Genomic DNA, 22,885 nt, shown 5'->3' with positions numbered 1-22,885 from the left:
AATTTAACCAATTTACCTGATTTCAAGCTCTAAATTGCTCCTGTCTTAACTTGGTTTGGAATGTGTTGTGGGTCTGAATGACAAGAAAGGATGTATATTGACATATGAAATGAAGTTGACCAGACAAAACATGAAATATTTAGTGTTCATATTGTCTGCAATGAAATACAAGTCAAAGTCAATTAGTAAATTACTACTTTCTTTTTTTATTTGCATTTTCCATACTGTCCCAACTTTTTTTTAGGATTGCGTGTATTATTGGTAGTGTAGTATTAGTTCCCCTTCGGGGGGAACTCCAGCACTATAAGTGGATTTGATGTTCTAAATCCACGTATGGGAGGTTCGGTTCAGAAGCTACTCGTCTGAAAGAGTATTGAACGGGCCAATTAAGAATGAATTGGCAGCGCAAGCCTGCGCAGGTGAGCGGCATAAGCAATCAACTGAGTATATAAGCTCACCTGGCGCCAGCAGACGCTATTCTTTTTGCTTCAGAGACTTTTCTGATCGAGCTTCATGAGGGTTCCTCCTGCTGTCTACAGCCACTTCGAGTGAACGAGTGTCTCCCGGTCCAGAGCGAGTCCACGCAGCGGCAGATGGTCGAGCTGGGTTTCTCCCTTGCCTGGCGTCCCTTTGGGTCCGGTCCTCCAGAGCGGTGCGTATTGTTGCAAAGCATCCTAAAAGAGCAACACAGTCGTGCAGCACGTCCTTTTCAGGACGGCGCTCCGACTGTGCGTTTCTGGTTGCGGGGGTTTCCTGGCTCCGGATGATGGGCACGATCACTGCATTACATGTTTGGGGGTCCAGCATGTTAATGTGGTGCTCGGGGGCGGTTCATGTCGTCACTACGATGCCATGACCGTCGCGCAGTTGAGATCGCGGCAAACTCTCGTGAGAGAGCGAGCCACCCCAGTCGCCTCCTGTTCTGCAGCGGGCGCTCGGGCAGATCTGAGGGTTCCAGCGAGAGATAATCCGCCGCCTAAGGGCTCGCGGACCTCTCGCTCCTCCAAGCGCTCCATCCAAGCTTCGGGCGCTGGGAGTGATCCGTCTAATCAGATGGTAGCTCTCACGCTCGCTGACACCGGAGATCAGATGTCCTCCGCGGCATCGGAGGGTGGGCTTTCATTGTCCGACGATGATCCGGACCCGCTCGCCCCCTTCGGGCAGGTGAGCGCTGTCAAAACGGATACTGAAACGGACGTGTTAGCCGTGCTTTCCCGGGCTGCTTCGGCCGTGGGTTGGAGATGGTTTATCCCCCAGCTCCGCGGCCGGACCGACTAGAGGGGCGTTCCCTTCTTCCCAGCGACGCAAAGTAGGCTCACGCGGTCTTAAAGAGCACCTTTTTTCTGCTCGTGCTGCGTGTTCCTCCACCCTCACCACTCTTGGTGGTGGAGCCGCCAGGGGGTATGTGGCGATTCCTCAGGTTGAGTGTGCGATGGCGGTTAATCCGCGCAGCGCCTCTTCTTGGCGGGGTCTGCCTCGTCTCACATCTAAAGCCTGTGAGTTTTCGCCTCCCTCGGAGCTAGAGCTTACAAAGCTACGGACCAGGCTGCATCCGCCTTGCATGCGATAGCCACCGACCAGCGCTACCAAGCGCAGGCGCTGGCCGAGCTGCACGAGGGTGGGTCCAACCCAGGCTTATGAGCTTCGCACCGCAGCCGACTAAGCTCTTCGGACTACTAAGTCCGCTGCGTGTGCTTTGGGGAGGACGATGTCCACACTAGTGGTCCAGAAGCCCCACCTCTAACAAAACTTGGTTGATATGCGCGAAGTTGACAAAGTCCGCTTTCTTGACTCGCCCATATCCCAAGCTGGTCGGCGACACAGTCTGCGAATTCACCCAGGAATTCGAGGCAGTGAAAGAGCAGTCCGATGGGTGATGTCTAATCGGTGGCCCCGTAAGCCCGCTCCGCCCGCCGTGCCATCCATACCTGCACCTCGCCGAAGGCGCCCGCCTACGAGAGCTGCACCGCCCCCGCACTCGCCTCTGGCGAAGCGAGCGCGTCGAGCACCTCGGAAGCAGGCCACTCCCCCTGCCCAGAACGCCGCTAAGTCTGGCAACGGACCGCGAAGCGTCCCTGGGACAGGTCATCTGGAGAGGAGGGAACTTGCTCTTTCCCCGCTGGAGGGTGGGGCGCCATTTCCAACGGCACTTTTTACTGCCATGAAATGAAAGGGCACTTTTCCACTTCTCCGGAGGTGACAGCCCGAAATCTGCCAGTTTGAGCTCAGCTCTCTAGCTCGTAGGTTCGGTGCACTCCGCCAGTGGCTCACGGGCACTGCAGGCCCTGCCAGCCTGGGATGCGCCGCCTCTCAGCTCACAAGGTCTGCATGCTCCGCCAGCGGCTCACGGGCGCTGGGGGGACGGTCTCCCTTCTCCCAGCCCCCAAGCCCCCCCTCCGGAGTCAGGGTGCGGAGCCAGAGCGAATCGCTCTCCTCCAGCTCTTCTGTGGGACCCTCGCGCTCCCCGGATCAGCACACCCGCTCCGCGCTGCCCCTCCGCGGGTATGTCAACGATTGCTGCGATGACGACATTAGCGAGGGCTCTGCCTGCCTGGTTAACGCGGGCCAGCCCCTCGCGGTGGCTCATACGCACGATCAGACTCGGCTACAAACTACAGTTCTCCAAACGGCCGATCTGTTTGCTCCCCCCGAGAACGCTCATTGCCAGTTGTTTTATTCCCTGACCGAGGGCTCTCTCGGCACGGATGCACTGGCCCACAGCTGGCCTCGGGGCATATGCAAGTATGCGTTTCCCCCAGTGAGCCTGATCGCGCAGTTAATGTGCAAGGTCAGGGAGGACGAGGAGCAGGTTCTGTTAGTTGCGCCCCTCTGGCCCAACCGGATCTGGTTATCAGAGCTCTCCCTCCTCGCGACGGCCCTCCCTTGGCAGATCCCTTTGAGAGAGGACCTACTTTCTCAGGGACAAGGCACCGTCTGGCACCCTCGTCCCGATCTCTGGAACCTCCACGTGTGGTCCATAGACGCGAGGAAGACTTAGGTAACCTGCCGCCCGCGGTGGTTGATACCATCACTCAGGCTAGAGCCCCCTCTACGAGGCGCGCCTACGCCCTGAAGTGGAGTCTATTCACTGAGTGGTGTGTCTCTTGCAGAGAAGACCCCCGATCTTGCCAGATCAGTGTTGTGCTCTCTTTCCTTCAAGAGAAGCTGGACAGTAGGCTGTCGCCCTCCACTCTCAAGGTTTACGTTGCTGCCATCTCTGCTCACCATGACGTGGTGGCTGGCGGCACCGTGGGAAAGCATAACCTCATCATCCGGGTCCTCAGAGGCGCTAGGCGAATTAATCCAACTCGCCCCCCTCTCACGCCCTCTTGGGATCTCGCCCTCATTCTCACGAGCCTGCGATTGATCCCTTCGAGCCACTCGATACAGTATCTTTAAGATTTCTGTCCCTGAAGACAGCTCTGCTGGTCGCATTGGCCTCCATTAAGAGGGTCGGGGACCTGGAGGCATTTTCGGTCAGTGACTCGTGCCTGGAATTGGGGCCGGGATTTTCTCACGTTATCCTGAGACCCCGCCCGGGTTATGTGCCCAAAGTTCCTACCACTCCCTTTAGAGATCAGGTAGTAACCCTGCAAGCGCTGCCCCCGGAGGAGGCAGACCCAGCCCTGTCCTTACTTTGTCCAGTTCGCGCTCTGCGCATTTATGTGGACCGTACTCAGAACTTTAGATCTTCTGAGCAGCTCTTTGTCTGTTTTGGCGGACGGCAGCAGGGAAGTGCCGTGTCTAAACAACGTTTATCCCACTGGATTGTGGAGGACATTTCATGTGCTTATTTGAGCAGAGGTCAGCCACGCCGCATGCGCACTCCACTCGAATCGTTGCATCCTCTTGGGTGTGTGCGCGTGGCGCTTCTTTAACAGACATTTGTAGAGCTGCGGGCTGGGCGACACCCAACACATTTGCAAGATTTTATAATCTGTGAGTGGAGCCGGTTTCCTCAAGGGTGTTAGGTACCTTGGTGATTGAGGAAACAACTCGGTAGGTGTTGTACACGCTTGCGGTGCCTTTTTTCCCTAACACGGAGAGATATGCACCCTCCTGTCTGTCAGTAATATTCCCCATTCGGTGAGCCCTGCAGATTCCTCCGAGGCCCCCAGCACTGACTCAGCGGAGGAGTCACTTGCTGGCCCATTACGTTGTAGGTCTGCCCGCTGGTCAGCCCGCGTTTTGGGTCTAGGTGCCTGCTATGGCCGATCCCCGCTGGTGATCCCCATATGCTTTTTCCGCCACGGTTTAGTTCCCCCCCTGGGCGGACCCGTGCTTTCCCTATCTGCTAACCACCTTTTATGCGTACTCCCCCTTTTCAGGGTTAGTCCATATGTAATTCCATTTGTTTCCCCTATTGGGTGCGGATGGTCTCCGCAGCGTCCTCCCTACTGGGATGGCACGCTTCCCAACGTACTGTCGTGTATTCCTAGAATTATCTAGACGCTAGCGACTCCCAAAAAAGATACCTATTCCGTAAAACTTCTTTTGAAGTGGGATAAGTTAGGGCCAAGGGCACGTTGGAGGACCACGCCTCTCATGATCTGGGCGCGTCACGCTTGCCTGACCGCTCTCTCATGGTGGGTGTTGGTAAGGTACAGTCATTATGGCACTTTCAATGGGCTCTCATACGTGGATTTAGAACATCAAATCCACTTATAGTGCTGGAGTTCCCCCCGAAGGGGAACGTTCGAGGTTACTAAAGTAACCCTTCGTTCCCCGAGGAGGGGAACGGAAGCACTATACTCCGTCGCCATAATGACTGTCCCTTAGCTGTTAAAAGTCTCTTCAGCTTAAAAAGGATAGCGTCTGCTGGCGCCAGGTGAGCTTATATACTCAGTTGATTGCTTATGCCGCTCACCTGCGCAGGCTTGCGCTGCCAATTCATTCTTAATTGGCCCGTTCAATACTCTTTCAGACGAGTAGCTTCTGAACTGAACCTCCCATACGTGGATTTAGAACATCAAATCCACTTATAGTGCTTCTGTTCCCCTCCTCGGGGAACGAAGGGTTACTTTAGTAACCTCGAATGTTTATATTACTTGAATAGAGGAACCTGCATTAAAAAAAATAAAAATATCTTGAAAGCTCAAACAGTTTTCTTTTTATACATTGCATACATAAATATCTTCTAAAACATCTCAAATATGTTCTACAAAACTGGCTGCAAGGTGGTGCATTGGGTAGCACATTCGTCTCACAGCAAGAAAGTTGCTGGTTCGAGCCTTGGCTGGGTCAGTTGACAATTCTGTGTGGAGTTTGTATATTCTCCCCATGGTGTGGGTTTCCTTCGGGTGCTCCGGTTTCCCCCACAAGACCGAAGCAGTAGTGCAGTACATTTGAATTGGGTAGGCTAAATTGTCTGTAGTGTATGTGTGTGAATGAGAGCGTATATATGTTTCCCATGGGTTGCAGCCTGAAGGGCATCCGCTGCGTAAAACATATGCTGGATAAGTCGGCAGTTCCTTCTGCTGTGGCGATCCTTATTAATAAAGGGACTAATCCTTAGGTAGTTAAAAGGTTCATTGTGTTTGTTTTTATGTAAACTGCAGCTTTCACTAATAGTTCATATCTGATACAGCAATTTAAAATGTATTTTTGCTGATGTAAAATTTACGAAAACAATATATATCTTGCAGATGCTAATGTCAAAACATGAGCTATCTTGTATTTAAATGTACACATTGCATTAGTTCATGCATTGCCTGGATATTGAGCCCATGACCCTGTCATTTCTATCACCGTGCTTTAATGTAACATAATGTAGTCAGGTTGAGTCAGACATAGTAATGTGTTTTGCTAGAAGTAGACCATCTGTCCATTTAAAAGCAAATGGAAAGACCATTAAATAAAGAGCATTTATCAAGAGCCATCACTGCCATCACATTATTGTAACGCACATTATTGGAAAACCGCGCTCTATTCTGTGTGTGATTAACAAACAGACATTTAATTCAACAGTCTGAAACCACCACGAACTCCAAAGTAGCCTCTCCAAGCTCTCTTAAAAGTGAAGTTAACATTATCTTCAACGAATGATAATGATTGACCTTTAATGAACTCCAGATTCTTTTAAAAACATCAAGCTACTTAATGCCTAGATTGAGTTCAGGCACATTGTTGTCACATGTGGAGAATATGAGTGGAAGTGTCTTAAGATCATCTCTCCCTCAGTGTAAATGCTGAAGAATACACAAGAGATGGATCAATATCTAATTTGCCATCGTCCATATTTCTCTACAAGACAAATGCAAGTGCGCATGTTATGCTGTTTGCACACAATATGTCATGCACATCAACTCCAAGATAGAAATCAAAAGCAATGAAGAAGCAGACATATTTCTAAAGCATTCTTCAATAATTAGAAGACAAAAAAACCCACATATAATACTGTAGGTCTTCATGTGTGCTTGCTAGCAAATAATATTGACAAAAGCTTACATTGGGAGATCACATAGCTATACAGAAATATGCTTTCAAACTGATAAATTCTCATGTACTATTTAAAAACAAAAAATGCAAAAGAAAATTGGATTTCAAAGCTTAAGCTGGCATCAATATGTCCTATTATTCTTAATGATGTAAAGATCTGCCTTAGGTCATCCATGGCTGTGTTTACACCATGAGCTGTGAATTAAACTTGTGCTCAAAATGAAAATTTGGTATAATATTTTCATCCCATGACTTCACGGAGATAACAAGCAAATGAATGCTATGTCGGACTATTTCATTGGGGTGTGTGGGGTCTTAAAGTTTTAAGATGTCTAAAAATGTTAAATTTACTTAAATGGGGTGTTGTAGGTCTTGAATCATTTTTAACAGGTCTTTATTTGCCTTTCTCTGTGTAAAGATATGCCCAATCAGGCCAACACTCATTGAATCACTAACAATCCATCTAAAAAAATGTTAAACAAATGTTACATTTGTTAACCATTATATGGTTTCATTATTTTCCTTACATACTTACAATAACATTTGTGTAAAGGTTCTTACAGTAGCTACCTGGTGAGGACACTGACCTGTACAATGTGCTTTGCATATATATATTTTTTTTATTGTTGTTAAAACTTGTCTTATAGTTGGTTAAACAGTATACGTTTTCCCAGAGATGGGTTGTGGCTGGAAGGGCATCCACTGTGTAAAAATGTGCTGGATAAGTTGGCGGTTCATTCCGCTGTGGTGACCCCGGATTAATAAAAGGACTGAGCCGACAAGAAAATGAATGAATGAAAGCAGTATACGTATATAACTAGACTTCGCTTGTTTTGACAGATTATTTAAAATATGTGGCTAAAAAAATAACTAAACTTATAATTATTATTATTATTATTATTAATAGGGCAAGTGGATATCTTTGCCTCTGGCCAATCTGTAGTTTTTTGCCCTGTAAAAGTCTGAAATTTTCTTCATAATGGACTTTATAGGTCCTAAAAGGTCTAAAATTGACTGATTAGTATAATCATATTGATGTATGACAATTACATAATTTTAAAACAGCGTATAAGTATGCAAATAAGTATTGAATACGTCAACATTGAGGTGCCATTGACTTGAAATTTTCTCCAGATGTTGGTAACAACCACAGAAATCCATATGCAAAGAAAACATCCATTTAGTTTACAAATGAACTTGTGTATAATAAAATGAAATGGTACAGGGAAAAAGCATTGAACACATGAAGAAAGGAAGGTGTAGAAAGGCAGTGAAAGCCCAGACAGCAGCTGAATTCTCTCAGTAGTTATCCAGCAACCCTCTGCCCTTCGTCACTGTAAATTAATAGAAGCTGCTTTAGTCCAACATCTTCATTAGCATGATGATAAAGATAAAACCAGGGTGGACATTTGAGCTTGACAATGATCCAAACACAGCCAAGGAAACTCTTATATGCTTTCAGAGAAAGACAATCAAGCTGTAGAATGGCCCAGCCAATCACCTGACTTAAATCGAATATAAAATACAAAATACAGATCAGATTTGATAGACGAGACCCACAGAACCATCAAGATTGTTACACTCTGTTGAAGTTGAAGCTGCCGTCAACAACAAAAAAACCTTTTATTTCAAGAGTTCACACTTAGATATTGCTTGACAGCTGTAAGCAGGTTTGGCATGCTGTCCCGGGAGAGAACCCTGAGCTCGGAGATAGTTGAGCCCAGGGCTCCCGCCAGGTCCATAGAGCATGTGAGGGGAGTACGAGATCAGGTGGTTCTCGAGAGCTCCCCTTTTTGTAAAGGAGAAAAGGAGGAGAAAGGGGTGGATGGGGGGTTTCTTCGGAAAACGAAGATAAGGGAGTAATGTCTAGCTAGGCTACTTATAGTGGGTTAGGATAGATCTGATTGGTTAACTAATGAGTGTAGATAGGTGGCCAGCTGCTGTCAATTATATCACGTGCTCCTCTCGAAATTAGTTTAAAAACTTCACTTCAAGAGTTCACACTTAGATATTGCTTGACAGCTGTAAGCAGGTTTGGCATGCTGTCCCGGGAGAGAACCCTGAGCTCGGAGATAGTTGAGCCCAGGGCTCCCGCCAGGTCCATAGAGCATGTGAGGGGAGTACGAGATCAGGTGGTTCTCGAGAGCTCCCCAAATGCATGAAGCTCGGGACAGCAGCCGTGTATTCGAAGAAACTCCCCAAAAGGCTTGAAATGCTATATCCGGCTGCTGGATATAGTTATTTGAAAAAGAAAAGGTAAAGAGGGCTCCTTTGGAGCAAAGGGTGAAACAGGTTCCTGCGGGAACCCGAGCAGAGTTGGCTTGGGCTGTGAATACTCCTGCTGGAGTAGAGACTCGGGGAGACCCCTGCGGGGGTCAGAGCCATGGGGTGGGCGGGAATCCTGCTGGAGTCATTACAAGGGAAGGGGAGTGAAGGACTCCGGCTGGAGAGGGGGGTGAAGGGGGGCAGGGGGGCGGGGACTCCGAAGGAGTAATTTGCTCGAGGAACACTCCTTGCGGAGATTGAGCTGGGAGGTGGCAGCACTATATATAATTATATATTTATATGAAACATATAGATATATAAATATATAATGGGGTAATCTAGGGCCTTGGGGGGGGGCGTTTTTACTGACTCTTGCGAGAGTCGAAGCTCTTGGCTCTCCTGCGGGAGAGAGAGCTGTATGTGCCATCTCCAGCTGGAGTCGGGAAAAGGAATGGTCGGTGAAGCCCCAGCTGAAGGGGGAAATGGCAGTTGGGCGATGACCCCTGCGGGGGTCCGGTGCTCGGGATTAACTCCGCGGGAGTTAGAGCTTGAGGGTGACAGCACTATATATAAATATATATTTATATGCGTGGGTGCATATATATATACATATATATAAATAAATTTAAAAAATAAAAGATAAGTGTGAGAAATAAACAAAAATAAACATAAATAAAAGCTAGGGCCGGGGAGGGTCGGTGACATGACTCGTGTCACAGCTCGGGGTTGGGTGAGCTATTTAGCTGCTCCAGTAGGAGTCGGGAAAGATGAGGGGGAGGTGAAGACTTCTTACTGGAGGGTGACGGGCGGTATAGGTGCTCTGGGGGTGTTCCTGCAGGAACAGAGCGTGAGGGTGACAGCACTATATATAAATTCATATTTATATGCGTGGGTGCATATAGATATAAATTTATATAAATAAAATCAAACAGAGAGAAAAATAAATAGTGCTATACTATATGTCATTATGGAATGACATAATATAAAAAGCTAAGGCCAGGGCAGTGAGATGATTCCTGCGAGAATCGAAGCTCGGGGTAACGCCCCTGCGGGGGCCAGAGCCATGGGGGGGGCGGGGTCTTACAGAAGTTAGAAAAGTTGGGGGGCAGTGAAAACTTCTGTGGCAGCGGCCGGGGGGGGGGCAGGGGTGACAAGGGGGCCTGGGCAGGGAGAGAACTCCTACTGGAGTTAGGTGAGTGAAAAGGGGGAGAAGGCTGAGTGCAAATCAGCTGGAAGGAAGAAAGGAAGCTAGATGGCTGGGTCATGCCCGCGCCCTTGGGAGACTGGGTAGTTCCTCTGCCCTCGGGAAGCTGGTATGGTTGGGTCGTATTCTCTCCCTGGACTAGGCCCATGCCCTTGGCCGCTGGGATTACTGCGTCTGCTGGTGAGGGTCCTCTGAGCTTCCCTGAGATGGCTGTGGCTGAGTCAGATATAAGATTTGAAGGCGTCGGGAGACTACTTTCCTAGTGTTTGTATGTGTTGTTACGATAGCCCTTGTGTGCTGCTGTGGTGGTGGCTCCAATTCTGAATGAGTGACTGGATTATGAATCTGGTGGGAAGCCTGAATGGTCCTATGACTTTAAGGTGTTATGAAACCAAAAATGTTATTGAACGGAATGTGTGGATGTGTTGAGCAGTGAGAAACTGATGAGGTGTTCTGGGGTAACTTAAAATGTATAAATGAATGCTGACGCAAATTGTGTATGCTGTGGTTATGGGATTATCATCTTAAAAGGAGAGATGGAGTCAGCTGCGGCTCTGCTTCTGATACCAGTTTCTGAAAATAAAGCAAAAGAGAGTCAGCGATTTCCTATGCAACTAGGAACATGTACAGCAGTATTTTTTTTTTTTTTTTTTTTTTTTTTTTTTTTTCTTTCAGAATGTATTGACTATATTGCCCGTTAGAAGCGCATTGGCCCCGATAATATACCCACGAAGGGGGCAGCATCTGTGTAAAAATGATATACTGAGGATGAAATTGGATAGCTAATAAATGAATGGCTTCTATTCCAGCGCTTAAGGAAGGAAGCATAAGCAGGTCGCATGCTTTAAGCGCTACCTGATGGTTACGAACCTTTATGAATTTCATTTCTGTTAAACCAGGAGTCACCAAATATGGTACCGATGGGCACCAGATAGCTCACGAGGCTCTCGTGTGTTGCTCACAGGCCTGTTCTAAAATAGCTCACCATAACACCACTTACAAGTAAGCTTTCTCTAAAATAGAAGTAATCATTTAAAAATGTAAATATTTGCAAAGATAAATAAAATAGTGTTGCACGTTGATATATTAATTACGGGGTATTTCCTACCCTGTTAAATCATTGTTGGTAACTTTGAGAGAATCATAACATGATCAGTGACTACACCTGGATGAATATTATTCATTATTAAAAATAACCAAAAACTTAAATTATAATTATAAGTAAATTGAGCAATTTGTTATTTGAGAAGTGTTTATCCAACTGGTAGCCCTCCACGTTAATCGGTGCCCGAAAGTAGCTCTTAGTTTCAGAGGTTAGTGACTCCCGTGTTAAACGCTAAAGACAACATTTTGAAGAAAGCTGAAAACCTGTAACCATTGACTTTCACAGGAAGGAAATAAATAATAAGGAAGTCAGTGCGGCTGTCCGTAGTGCCCAGCCACAATTCATGATACTTCGTATTCTGCCGCGCCGCGGAGCGCTATTTGTATAATTGATTAGTTTATTTGATAAAGTATGAATGCGTGAGTCTGGTGTGCATTAATCTACTATTCTCTGTCGTAAGTGCGTCGCGTCACCGCGCCGTCGGCGCCTCTGGTGCGCGACGCCCTTCAGGCAGAGTTTGTTACGGCCAAGATCGGATTTAGATCATTTCTCTTCTATTCCGGAGATTGCTGCTGCGAGATGAAATAGGTGAGTGACGAAAAGGCATCCCTGCGGGATATTGCGCATGTGTGTTTGATGTTCTAGATGGAGAGCAGTTTATGCTTAGCGTGATATTTTTCTTCCAGAATATAAAAGGCGCAAATATATTGCGCATGTGTGTTTGATGTTCTAGATGGAGAGCAGTTATGCTTAGCGTGATATTTTTCTTCCAGAATATAATCGATTGTCGATTTATTCAAGTAGCTTATTAATGCTTGAAATTCTATCACTCCAAATTGATGCTTAAGAATTCTATAGAAGTGCTTAAGCCGGAGGTTCTTCCGCAATGAGAATGCAAATATTAGAAAACCGGTCACTAGTTTAGCTGGGGGATATTAGGGAGAGAGAAACGGGAACTTGTAGGTGAATTACGTGCAAACACCGTAGTTATTGGCGAAATCCAGCGGATCGTTTTTAAGCATAAATGTGTGGGCTACTTTTGCATCCGAATGTTAAACGGACTACGAAATGTAATTGTGACCTCCGATTGCCAGAAATCGGGTGGCGGGTGTAATGTTGATTGCAACCGAGCGCTGCAGCCGTCTAGATTAGAGAGATTGCTTGGTTTATAACGTGATAATTTAAGCATATTCATCAGGTAGAATCATGCTGTTAAAGCTGAAAAAGGCAGAATTATGAGGAGATGAAAGAGCCGTTATTAGACGTTTTTAGAAACGTTCTAATGTCCATTTCAGTAGGGCTGGTATGGATGTGCTTAACAGGGAATTGCTCTGTGATTTCTGGTGTAGTGTTGGTGGACGGCTAGTGAGGTTGTGGGAAGGGAGCGCCGAGATCGGCTGTGCTTCAGTAGACGAAACCTGGAATGAGAAATTCAGAAAATTAGGTCAGTTACAAACGTAATTCAGTAAAAGCATAAACATATTGAGAAAAGTCGACAAGTAATTTCTATTTTATAATAGAAAATAATCAGCAGTAGCTGCGAGCTTGTAAAAATGAGAGGGGGAAAAAGCAATGATACGCAAGGTAGAGGGGCGGGGTGCGTAGGTGGTAAGGATCGCTGAAAGAGGAGGACTGGAGTGTGCACTGGAATCGGGAGCTGCAGGATGGAAGAGGTGAGGTGGGATTCCCAAGAGTTGCTTTATTGTCCTGGAGATAGGTTTTATCCGTGTTTAGAATTATGATTGCTGCAATATGTCCAAATCCAATATTGCTTTTTAATCCTTTCCTTGATTCTCCGGGGAGGCGGAGAGATTGCGGGTTTAATGTCTGTTTAGGATAGGGGGTGTGGCAGGAGCGTGTTATGTCCTGGGGGTGGCGGTGAAGACGTGGATTCGCAAGTGTTTTGGGTTTAATGCAGCGGCTTTGAATTATGGTCCCGGCGTCTAGGAGTTTGGAGGAGTTCAAAGTGACAGTCGTTGTTGGATATGAGTGACACATGATGATGCTGGAGAAGGTACGTAGCGGAGCTGGGGATTGCATTGTGATCTGGCTGGAGTGGATAGGCCTACGGCCTCTCGTTGGAGCCTCGGTCTCGAGCTGACTTTCATGCTGGGCTGGTTGTTGTTAAGACGGGGCTGGTGTTTCAGGGAGCCCGGAGCTTTCTTTCTTGTATGTAGCTGCGCTGATGCTGTTGTGATCTCAGCCGCCGTCGCTGTTGTTGTTGTTTTTGTCATTTTTTGTAGTTGCTGACGATGGTATTAAAGGTGGTGTGGTATTGCTGTTGAAGAATAGTAGGAGATGTGGAGGATCCGTTTTGTCCGTGAGTAACTTTTGGAGGAGCTAGAGCGGACCTGTCGTTTGTTTCTTCGGAAAACGAAGATAAGGGAGTAATGTCTAGCTAGGCTACTTATAGTGGGTTAGGATAGATCTGATTGGTTAACTAATGAGTGTAGATAGGTGGCCAGCTGCTGTCAATTATATCACGTGCTCCTCTCGAAATTAGTTTAAAAACTTCACATAAAGTATATCATTATTACACACAGCATTTTTTTCCAGTTTTCTTTTTGTTTTATCTTACATTTCTTTTTGTATTGTTTGGGTTTTTACCAAAATCTGGTTCAATTTTATGTCAACAACTACTTTATGAATAATATTCCCAGGAACAACGTGAAATGTTTAATACTTATTTTCCTATTGTGCATCCACACAAATAGACATTTTCACGCTAGATTGCATTGTTGCTGAAGCTCTTAAAAGATAATCATATGAAACACATGAGGGTTATTTAAATTATGACAGAATCTCAATTTTTTTGGGGTGGCCCATTAACTAGATTTACTTTATGATCCAGGTTTTACATTCGAAACCACTGCCAAACAAATGTGCTACCATAATGGCCGTTTTCATCACAAGGCCTAGGACACTGTTTTTAGTCACCTCGAGGTTTTTAAAAACAATTCAGATATTTCCAAGAAGACACAGCAAGCCGATCTGTTGGAGAATCTTATTAGCCAGCTATTAAAATAATGATAATTTTTCCACTTAAACTGTGGCTAGATTTGTCATAACATTAAAAACTAAACCAAAAAATCATGCAATTATCCTTGACACTGCAACCAATTAACATTAAAATTAAGACATAATTATCACCTCGTTTGACCAAAAGAGTTGCCATGCCAACAATCACACTGTATATCTGAGGCTCCATTGAGGAAAGAAAAGGAGAATGCTGATCATCAAATTTAATTGAAAAACAAATTGGCCGACATTGACTGTAATTAATAGCTGGATTACAGCTGCTCAAACTAATATCTATGTTTGCATGTGTTTAAATATGTGGTAAGGAGGCCTCAACTTGTTTTTTTCCTCATGTATTTAAATGTAATAGGTTTTTGCCGTTTTTTTGTAAAAAAAAAAAAAAAAAAAAAAAAACTCCTTTTTGAACAATAAGTATTGTGAACAGCTTTCTACAAATTTAACAAATGGAGCTATTCAGTTTGAAACCCTAATACCCATTAGAGAATTTGCATTTTTACCCATGGTTTCTTTTGGGATTTACTGATTGGCTTTTAGAGCAGTAGTTTTCAATTCATGATTCAAAGAAGGCACAGCATGTGGGTTACATTTGAGGCGGCATAACTTAAATTACACTTAGTCACATCTACGAAATTATTCTGAAACCATTGTGTGTTTTTTTTTAGCCATATTCCTGGAGGATGACCGACACTGCATGTTTTGGATGTCTCCGTTGTCTGTCACACCCATATCAGGTCTTTCAGTCTCTGCTAATAAGCTGATGATTTGAATCAGGTGTGTTTGGTTAAGGAGAGATGGGCTGCGTCCGAAATCATCTACTACTCAGTAGGTACTGAATTTGAATTTAAATGTAGTACTCGACCATTAAAAAATTACATTCTGTAAAGTATGAATGTCAGTAGTATGAATGGAACTCGGACATACTACAACTACTATTTTGTCATGATCACGTGACCTACTTGTGTCAGTTGCTTCCCTTCACTCCTGTCCATGAATTCTCTCACGCTGTTTCATGAGATAGTGTAGAGTCCATCAGATGCGCACTTCAGAATCTGGCCAGAAGTAGTCGGTCATCCAGGTACTTCTCAAATACTGTTTTTCGAATTTTGTGAATTCGGACATACTACTCGGAGTGCATACTGTTTTTAGCGTACTATATAGTGTGGAAGTATGCAATTTTAGACACAGCTATGGAAAATGTGCAGAGTTGGTGGTCCTTCGTGAATGTGGTTGAGAAACACTGGTTTAGAACACAAGCTATTGACACAGCATGGTCACCCAAATTTATTTATTATTATTTTGGATAGAAATAGTTAGCAAATGTGATTTGTTTTAAATATATGGACTAATATATTTTTTAAAATATGTGGATGGAGAGAAATGCTTGATAAATCATCTATGGAATGACCATATCTATTTCAGCAAGCATTTAAAAGCATGTGATTATTATTATTATTTATGTTTTTTGTAGAAACTATTTAAATTTCTACAACATACCAAAAGATCAAAGATTAGTTTTTAAATTAAAATTAAAATGATTTTATTAAATTAAATTAAATTAAATTAAATTAAATTAAATTAAATTAAATTATTTTTTTATTTTTATTTTATTTTATTTATTTATTTTATCATTAACTGTTATTTTATTTTATCTCATTTATTTGAATTTATCATTCTTTTATTTTATTCCAATATACATATTTAATATTTTCATATTCATATTTAAAGTTAATATGATAATACTTAATATTATAATGCCACTTATTTCCTGGCTATTCATATTGCTCTGGCAATATATATTTGTTTATAAAGCATGCGTGGAGAGCAATGCTTGATGAATCATGTAGGAAATGACCATATCTATTTCAGCAAGCAGTTAAAAGCATGTGATTTCCTTTTTTTCTATAAATCACTGTAATTTTTCTAAAACATGTGCTGGATAAGTTGTGGCAACCCTAGATTAGTAAAGAGACTAAGCCGAAAAGAAAATGAATACTGCGCCCCATGTCACCTTAATTTCAATTCATTTTATTGTAATACTTTAATTAAATTTATCATTATATTCATTTTATTTATTTTAATGTATATTTGCATATGTTTTTTAATTTTATTCCAACAGACATATTTATTTTCATTTTCTTGTTTAAAGTTAATGTTATAGTACTTATTATTATTATTATGCTTATTTCCTGCTGGTTCATAACTCTAGGGCAACAGGGAATAAGGGAAACCTGAAGAAAAATAAACGAATGAGTTTCTTTCCTAGTTTCCTCAGTCACTCAATCAATATATATTTATGTTATAGTTTTTTTTTAAGTAGTTTAAATAAATTACAATTTTTCTATCAATGATTACTTGATTCATTGATTGTTTTTTTTTCTTACTTATTATTTTAGTAATAGCCTAGCTTTCATTCATCTTTCTATTCATCTCAAGATTGATAATCGATAATAATAAGAAATGTTTCATGAGATCAGCATATTAAATGACTTCTGAAGCCTGGAGTAATGATGCTGAAAATTCAGCTTTGCATCCCAGGAAGAAATGACACATTTCATAATATATGAGCAGTCACTACATTCAGATTCTATATAAAATAATGATTGTCTTACTGCAAAAGAATGAGCACGATGAGCATGAAGGCAGCCATGATGATAAAGGGCATCCCGGGGAAGGTTGGGAGGGTCAGAGGGTACAGACCGTTAAAGATGGTAGCAGCAATGAGGATGCAGGTCGCTTCCACTGAGGCCGAGAAGGAGAACATGGCACCTGAACACATCAGAATTCAGCTCCATCAAAACATGAAACAGGAATGGAGCAAAATCACGCTCAGCTGGCTGCCAGGGAATTCAATTCATGCTTCATGAATTTAGAGGATATTTTGGTTAGGAGGAAAATGCACAAAACACACGAGAACTTATATTTATGTGTGTAATATTACTCATATAATAATTTTATCCTTCTGACTTATCAAAATAAATTTGTTAGTTCAGCAAAGTATGAATTATTTGCCCCCCTGGTTATTTTTTCCCCAATTTCTGTTTAACGCAGAGAAGATTTTTTCAACACATTTCTAAACAAAATAGTTTTAATACCTCATTTCTAATAACTGATTTATTTTATTTTTCCCATGATGACAGTGAATAATATTGGATTAGATCTTTTTCAAGACACTTCTATACAGCTTAAAGTGACATTTAAAGGCTTAACTAGATTAATTAGGTTAACTAGGCAGGTTAAGGTAATTTGGCAAGTTATTGTGTAACGAAGGTTTGTACTGTTGACTGTCAAAAAAAAAATAGCTTAAAGGGTCTAATAATTTTGACCTTATTATTATTTTTTCTAAATTAAAAACTGATTTTATTCTAGCCCAAATAAAACAATTAAGTCTTATTAAAAGGAAAAGAAAAAATCAAAGGAGGGCTAATAATTCTGACTTCAACTGTCTATATATATATAAACAGTAGTTCTATCTGCCTCTCAAATCTGGTTGGCTGATAGCCGTGCGGTATTCTGCAATATATGCAGTTGTACAGCCTCTTCGCCCATACTTCACTTAGAGTGACAGCAGATCAATAAACTCACTACAGTTTGGACAGTTTTTACAGCTGTTGGACAACATAATGCACTTTAGGCGAGAATGTAGTTGTTTAGATTGCAACTATGCACTTTATTTATAAAGATAGTCTTTATTTTATTTATAATTTAGGAGATTTAGCGAGTCATTAGCCTGTCATTGAGCAGAGCAAAGGGTTGACGATCTGCAACAAGAAGGTGACAGATATTGCATAATAAGTCTTTAGGTGAGTTAAAACTTTGTAACTTTGTATGTTGTAGTGCTGTATTTATACCATAGTAATCTGGTAGTGTTCACTTTGTTTTGGCTTTTTAGGGGGATAATTATTGTGATCTCCCAATTGCAACAGAGAAATACTGGAAAATCTCTATAGACTGATGGCATTTTATGCCGTATAATCTTAAAATGTCAGCAAAATCAGCTGTTTTGTTATCACTTTGGATATTACACTAGAGAATCATTCAAATACTAGCTCTAAAGTAAGGTTGGTGTTCTGTTTCTGCTGTTCTGACGTCGGCTGCAAAGTAAATGAATGGCGGAATAAAGTAGTTCCTCATACAAAAGGATTTTTGACACTCTTTTTTTGATTTTCTTTTTTACATATATGATTATGCCGGATAAATGCAACATCACACTTGTAGCGGTGCAATATATACAGTATAAAGTGCATATAAATATATAAAGTGCATTTGTTTTCAAAGCTGAGTTTCTCATTTCTCATTATCACTATAATACTTTTAGCAGTGCATTCTTCTATATGTGTCCTTATATTAATTTAGTTTATATCTCATTTAATTTAGTTTTTTTTTTTTTTTTTTTTTAGATATTTACATCTAAAGTTTAGACCAAGTTTGTGTTGTTACATATGACAGACTGTTATATGTGAATCTAACGTATTGTGTTTATATATACACAATCAAAAAAAAGGCAAATTCAAACATTAAAACATATAATTGTTATTGTTTCCATTTGCCATTTTAAAAATGTGCGTTATTAAAAAAGGGTAAAAGTGGTTTTGTTAGAGGTTAAATACTGTACACTGCATACTAATAATGAAAATTCCAAAGAAAAAAAACGTGAAAAAAAAAGCGTTTGAGTCACACTTAATGAATTACATGTTAAATTGTGAAGTGAAAAAAAAAAAAAAGAGTAAAAATCCAAATTTGAAAGTCAGTTCTAATTAATCCAATCAGCCAATCCATGCCCCACAATTACAAACTCCGAACAAAAGACATCTGGAGAGTTGTGAATAAAACAAGCGCTCCATTATCATGCCGTGGATGCACTTGAAATTCATAACCCCCTGATATTATCTGAGTGAAAGAATAATGGCGGCGGAAACTTGAGGTGTGTGCAGTAGATCGTTGGCCATGAATAATGGTTTGATCCCCTTTGATAAAAGATCTCCCCGAGCTACGCTGAACTTCACGACTGCTCTGACTAACTGGAGCAGAATGAGTCGCCGAGCATCAAGCCAGCCCGTAAGTGCCTGAAACACGCAATGCTTATTGATCTCCGCCTGCGCTGGAAGTCATGTGAGGGCCCGAATGACTGCTAACTGCAATAACCTGAGTGACACATGCAATCTGAGACACCGGCCGAGAAAACGGCTGTCAAAGTGGAAAGAGGCGACTCGAAAATGGTGCATTTATGGGCCGGGAAGCCTGTCATCATGCCTTTTTCACAGTTGTAGCACTCTTGCATCAACGAGAGAATAAAAAGAAGTAATGGGAAGAAAGATGTTTGTGTCCACAGACTAAATGGATACTTCCTTTTCGTTTTGGCTTATAGCTGAACTCTGCGTGAGTGGAAACAAACTGAGGTGGAAATAAAATTATTCATGGCAGTGTTTGTTGTTGCTGTTGCTTTGTTTTGTACTTAAGCGAGTTTGATAATTCTTTTGTTTTTTTGTATTATTAAGAAAGCTGGTGTTCAGTTCTTCCAGTTAATTATGCGTACTGCACCGCCTCTCATTAAGGATTCATGAAAGGACAATGGAGATTAAATCTTGGGCTTTTAGCTACGTTATCAGGCAGAAACAAACGTCAAAGAAAAGAAAGATTTAGAAGAAACGCATGACTCAAATCTTTTTGTCTTAGTGAAGGTCAAAACGCTTTGCAGTTTCCTGAGGGTCCTAAGGCTCATTTGTGGACTTGTAGATCAAACAGAAGGAAGAAAGCATGAATGTCATGTACACATTACACAATGGAAAACGCATTAATAGGAACAATGTATCAGATGGTAATACCATGGTACTGAGAGATTACTGTATTCATAATGTTTTCGCTAGAAAGTCAAGTGTTAGGGCTTTTTACACAGCCCACACAAAAGCTGGCAAGTCTTTGAAAAAAGTAAAATAATTAACTCAAATGGAAATTTCATTTACAATAATTAGACTTGTTTCCCACAAGTTGTTAGAGTGGCTGACTGTAGTATTGGTAACGTAGCAGCCAACAGTAAACAAGACAAGCATAATGGAGTCGTTTGGAATAGCTTTGTCTCATTTTCAGTGTTAGGGAGGTTACTTTGGAAATGTAATAGATTACAGATTACCCTTTTTAAAATTTCATAATAGTGTACCTATTCAATTACTTTATAAAAGTATAGTAACTGATTACATCTAATTACTTTTTGGTTTAAAGTTTAAAGTTTTATCACTTTTAGGTTTAATGGATAATTTGAACTAAATCATTTTCAACTATTTATACAAAGCAGGTGGGACCTTGCAGTAGTTCTGTTTTCTGTTAGAATTCCAAAATATTTCATTACTTAATTTACATTATATGAATTTAATTTTAAAGTACACCCACCACAAAGCCAGACCTTATAACAATGTTTTTACTGTTGTTACAAAATCAAAATTTTAGTAAAAATTTAGGTAATTAGCTATTTTTGCAATTTTAATTTTTAAATCAAAGCAACTTAAAACCAAGTCAATCATATCAGTGATCAATAAAACTGTCTATGAAACATGTGAGGCATAGCTGTTCAGTTAAGTGATTTACTGTAAATAATATGCTGTACTAAACTGAAACAAATTATAGGATATAACAGTAAAAACTAAAAATACAATAAAACCAGCTGTTACACATTTGAATTACTAGTAATTTATAATAAAGGGAAATATTTATGAATGAGCATTTTAAATTTACATCTTTGCATTAATAAATTACACTACATTATGTAGTATCATTAGTAACTATCATAATCAGTTGAAGTTAGAATTATTTGCCCCCCTTTGAATGTTATATATATATATATATATATATATATATATATATATATATATATATATATATATATATATATATATATATATATATATATATATATATATATATATATATATATTGATGTCGCCAATCAAGGCTAACATGAGAAAGGGAGAGAAGGTATATATATATATATATATATATATATATATATATATATATATATATATATATATATATATATATATATATATATATATATACCTTAATATATATATTATTAGCCCCCCTGAATTTTTAGACCACTTGTTTGTTTTTCCCCCCAATTTTTTCAACACATTTCTAAACATAATAGTTTTAAGAACTCATCTCATATAACTGATTTATTTTATCTTTGCCATGATGACTGTAAATAATATTTTACTAGATATTTTTCAAGACACTTCTACACAGCTTAAAGTGACATTTAAAGGCTTAACTAGGTTAATTAGGTTACCTAGGCAGGTAAGGGTAATTAGGCAAGTTATTGTATAACAGTGGTTTGTTCTGTAGATTATTGAGAAAAAATATAGCTTAAAATGGCTAATAATTTTGTCCCTAAAATTGTGTTTAAAAAATAAAAAAAACATGCTTATTCTAGTCAAAATAAAACAAATAAGACTTTCTCCAGAAGAAAAAATATTATCAGACATACAGTGAAAATTTCCTTGCTCTGTTAAACATCATTTGGAAAATATTTAAAAAAGAAGAAAAAAATTTGAAGGGGGCTAATAATTCTGACTTCAACTGTATATATATATATATATATATATATATATATATATATATATATATATATATATATTTATTTTATTTATTTTTTTTTGTTATTTTTTTTTTTTTACTGTATCGCCAGGCTCTACATTGAAGTCAATCTTTGAAATGAGACACAGCTAATGTTGATTCCTCAAATTAATTGTTATCTTCAATTTTCAGTAACTCTATTTCCCCTTTTGAAACTAAAAACACTTCAAGTAAGCATAAAAAAAACTTTTTTGTTTGTTTTTATTCAGAATTTGTCAGTTCCATCACTCATTTCTCATGCAGTCTTACAAATTGTGCATCAACACAGGGTGATGAAAACCCACCTCTAGTCCTTAATGCAGCTTTATAAAAATGCATACTGTACTTATTGTAAAAATATTTTATTACTGTGGTATTTATTTTTAAATCTAACATTTTTGCAGTTAGGCTACCACTTCCAAATAGATACAGTTTAAATTTTAAATACTTTTATGCTGTTTCGTACTATTTTATAACGCATTACTGTACCTTGTTCATCAGGTCCCACGATGGCAGAAGACAAAGAACGAATCACTGCTTGACTGATACCAGATGGAGCACCGACTACAGCAACTACACAAAAAAACACAGGACAGACCACACAAACCTAAACACCACGTCAGAAAGTTCAAAAAACTGGTGAGATTAATAGTGAACATTTAAGTATATTAAAGGGGCAATGAGGTGAGAAATCAGAATATTAGAGTTTATTGTAGCTCATTATTGTAGGTCATTATCCTGTAAATATTAGAGCTCAAATCTTTTATGTTAGTCTAGAAACAGTTTTGATGCCAACCTGCCAAAACAACAGGTTGTGAACACATTTTATGCTACAGTTACAGTGGACGATAGAGCTCAAATGCACTGAAAGTTAAGAAAAAACAAGCAAACAGAAAAACAATTAAACTATGCACACATCTTAATCGATTTGAAAAAATCGTGCATACAAATTTTCTCAACATATGTAAAGTAAATGCCACATTACATTTGCAGACCACATTGAAAATGTCTGATATGTGTTAGGTGAACTTATTTGTTTATTTTTAAAGCCTACAGTAGTTTAATGTGTGTGTTCTATAACTTAAAGTTCTTCTGAGAGTAAGTATTACTAACCTTTAGTGCCCTATCATACCACCGGCACAATGTGGTGCAGCTTGGAGCAAGAGTTGTTTTTACGTTTTGCACCACGCTCTTTAAATAGCAAATGCATTTGAGCCAGTCTGGGC

The 22,885-nt window shown here is 40.6% G+C and overlaps 1 protein-coding gene and 1 long non-coding RNA gene across 2 annotated transcripts in view; one reads left to right on the top strand and one right to left on the bottom strand.

The window, feature by feature from the left end:
- Window positions 1–22,885, bottom strand: part of zgc:174356 — a 74,077-nt gene that overhangs the window by 25,959 nt on the left and 25,233 nt on the right. The window contains exons 5-6 of the mRNA NM_001328606.1: window positions 22,149–22,232; window positions 16,661–16,817 (exon numbers count right to left, since the gene is read on the bottom strand). Coding sequence (NP_001315535.1) covers window positions 16,661–16,817; window positions 22,149–22,232 — 241 coding nt within the window. The remainder of the gene's footprint in view (window positions 1–16,660; window positions 16,818–22,148; window positions 22,233–22,885) is intronic.
- LOC141378439 (uncharacterized) overlaps window positions 22,161–22,885 on the top strand; it is a 61,954-nt gene continuing 61,229 nt past the window's right edge. The window contains exon 1 of the long non-coding RNA XR_012393075.1: window positions 22,161–22,298. This is a non-coding gene — a long non-coding RNA (uncharacterized lncRNA). The remainder of the gene's footprint in view (window positions 22,299–22,885) is intronic.

Source organism: Danio rerio, chromosome 17 (genome assembly GCF_049306965.1).
Source record: "Danio rerio strain Tuebingen ecotype United States chromosome 17, GRCz12tu, whole genome shotgun sequence".
NCBI classification, from domain to species: Eukaryota; Metazoa; Chordata; class Actinopteri; order Cypriniformes; family Danionidae; genus Danio; species Danio rerio.
This window is presented reverse-complemented; position numbering and strand designations above follow the sequence as displayed.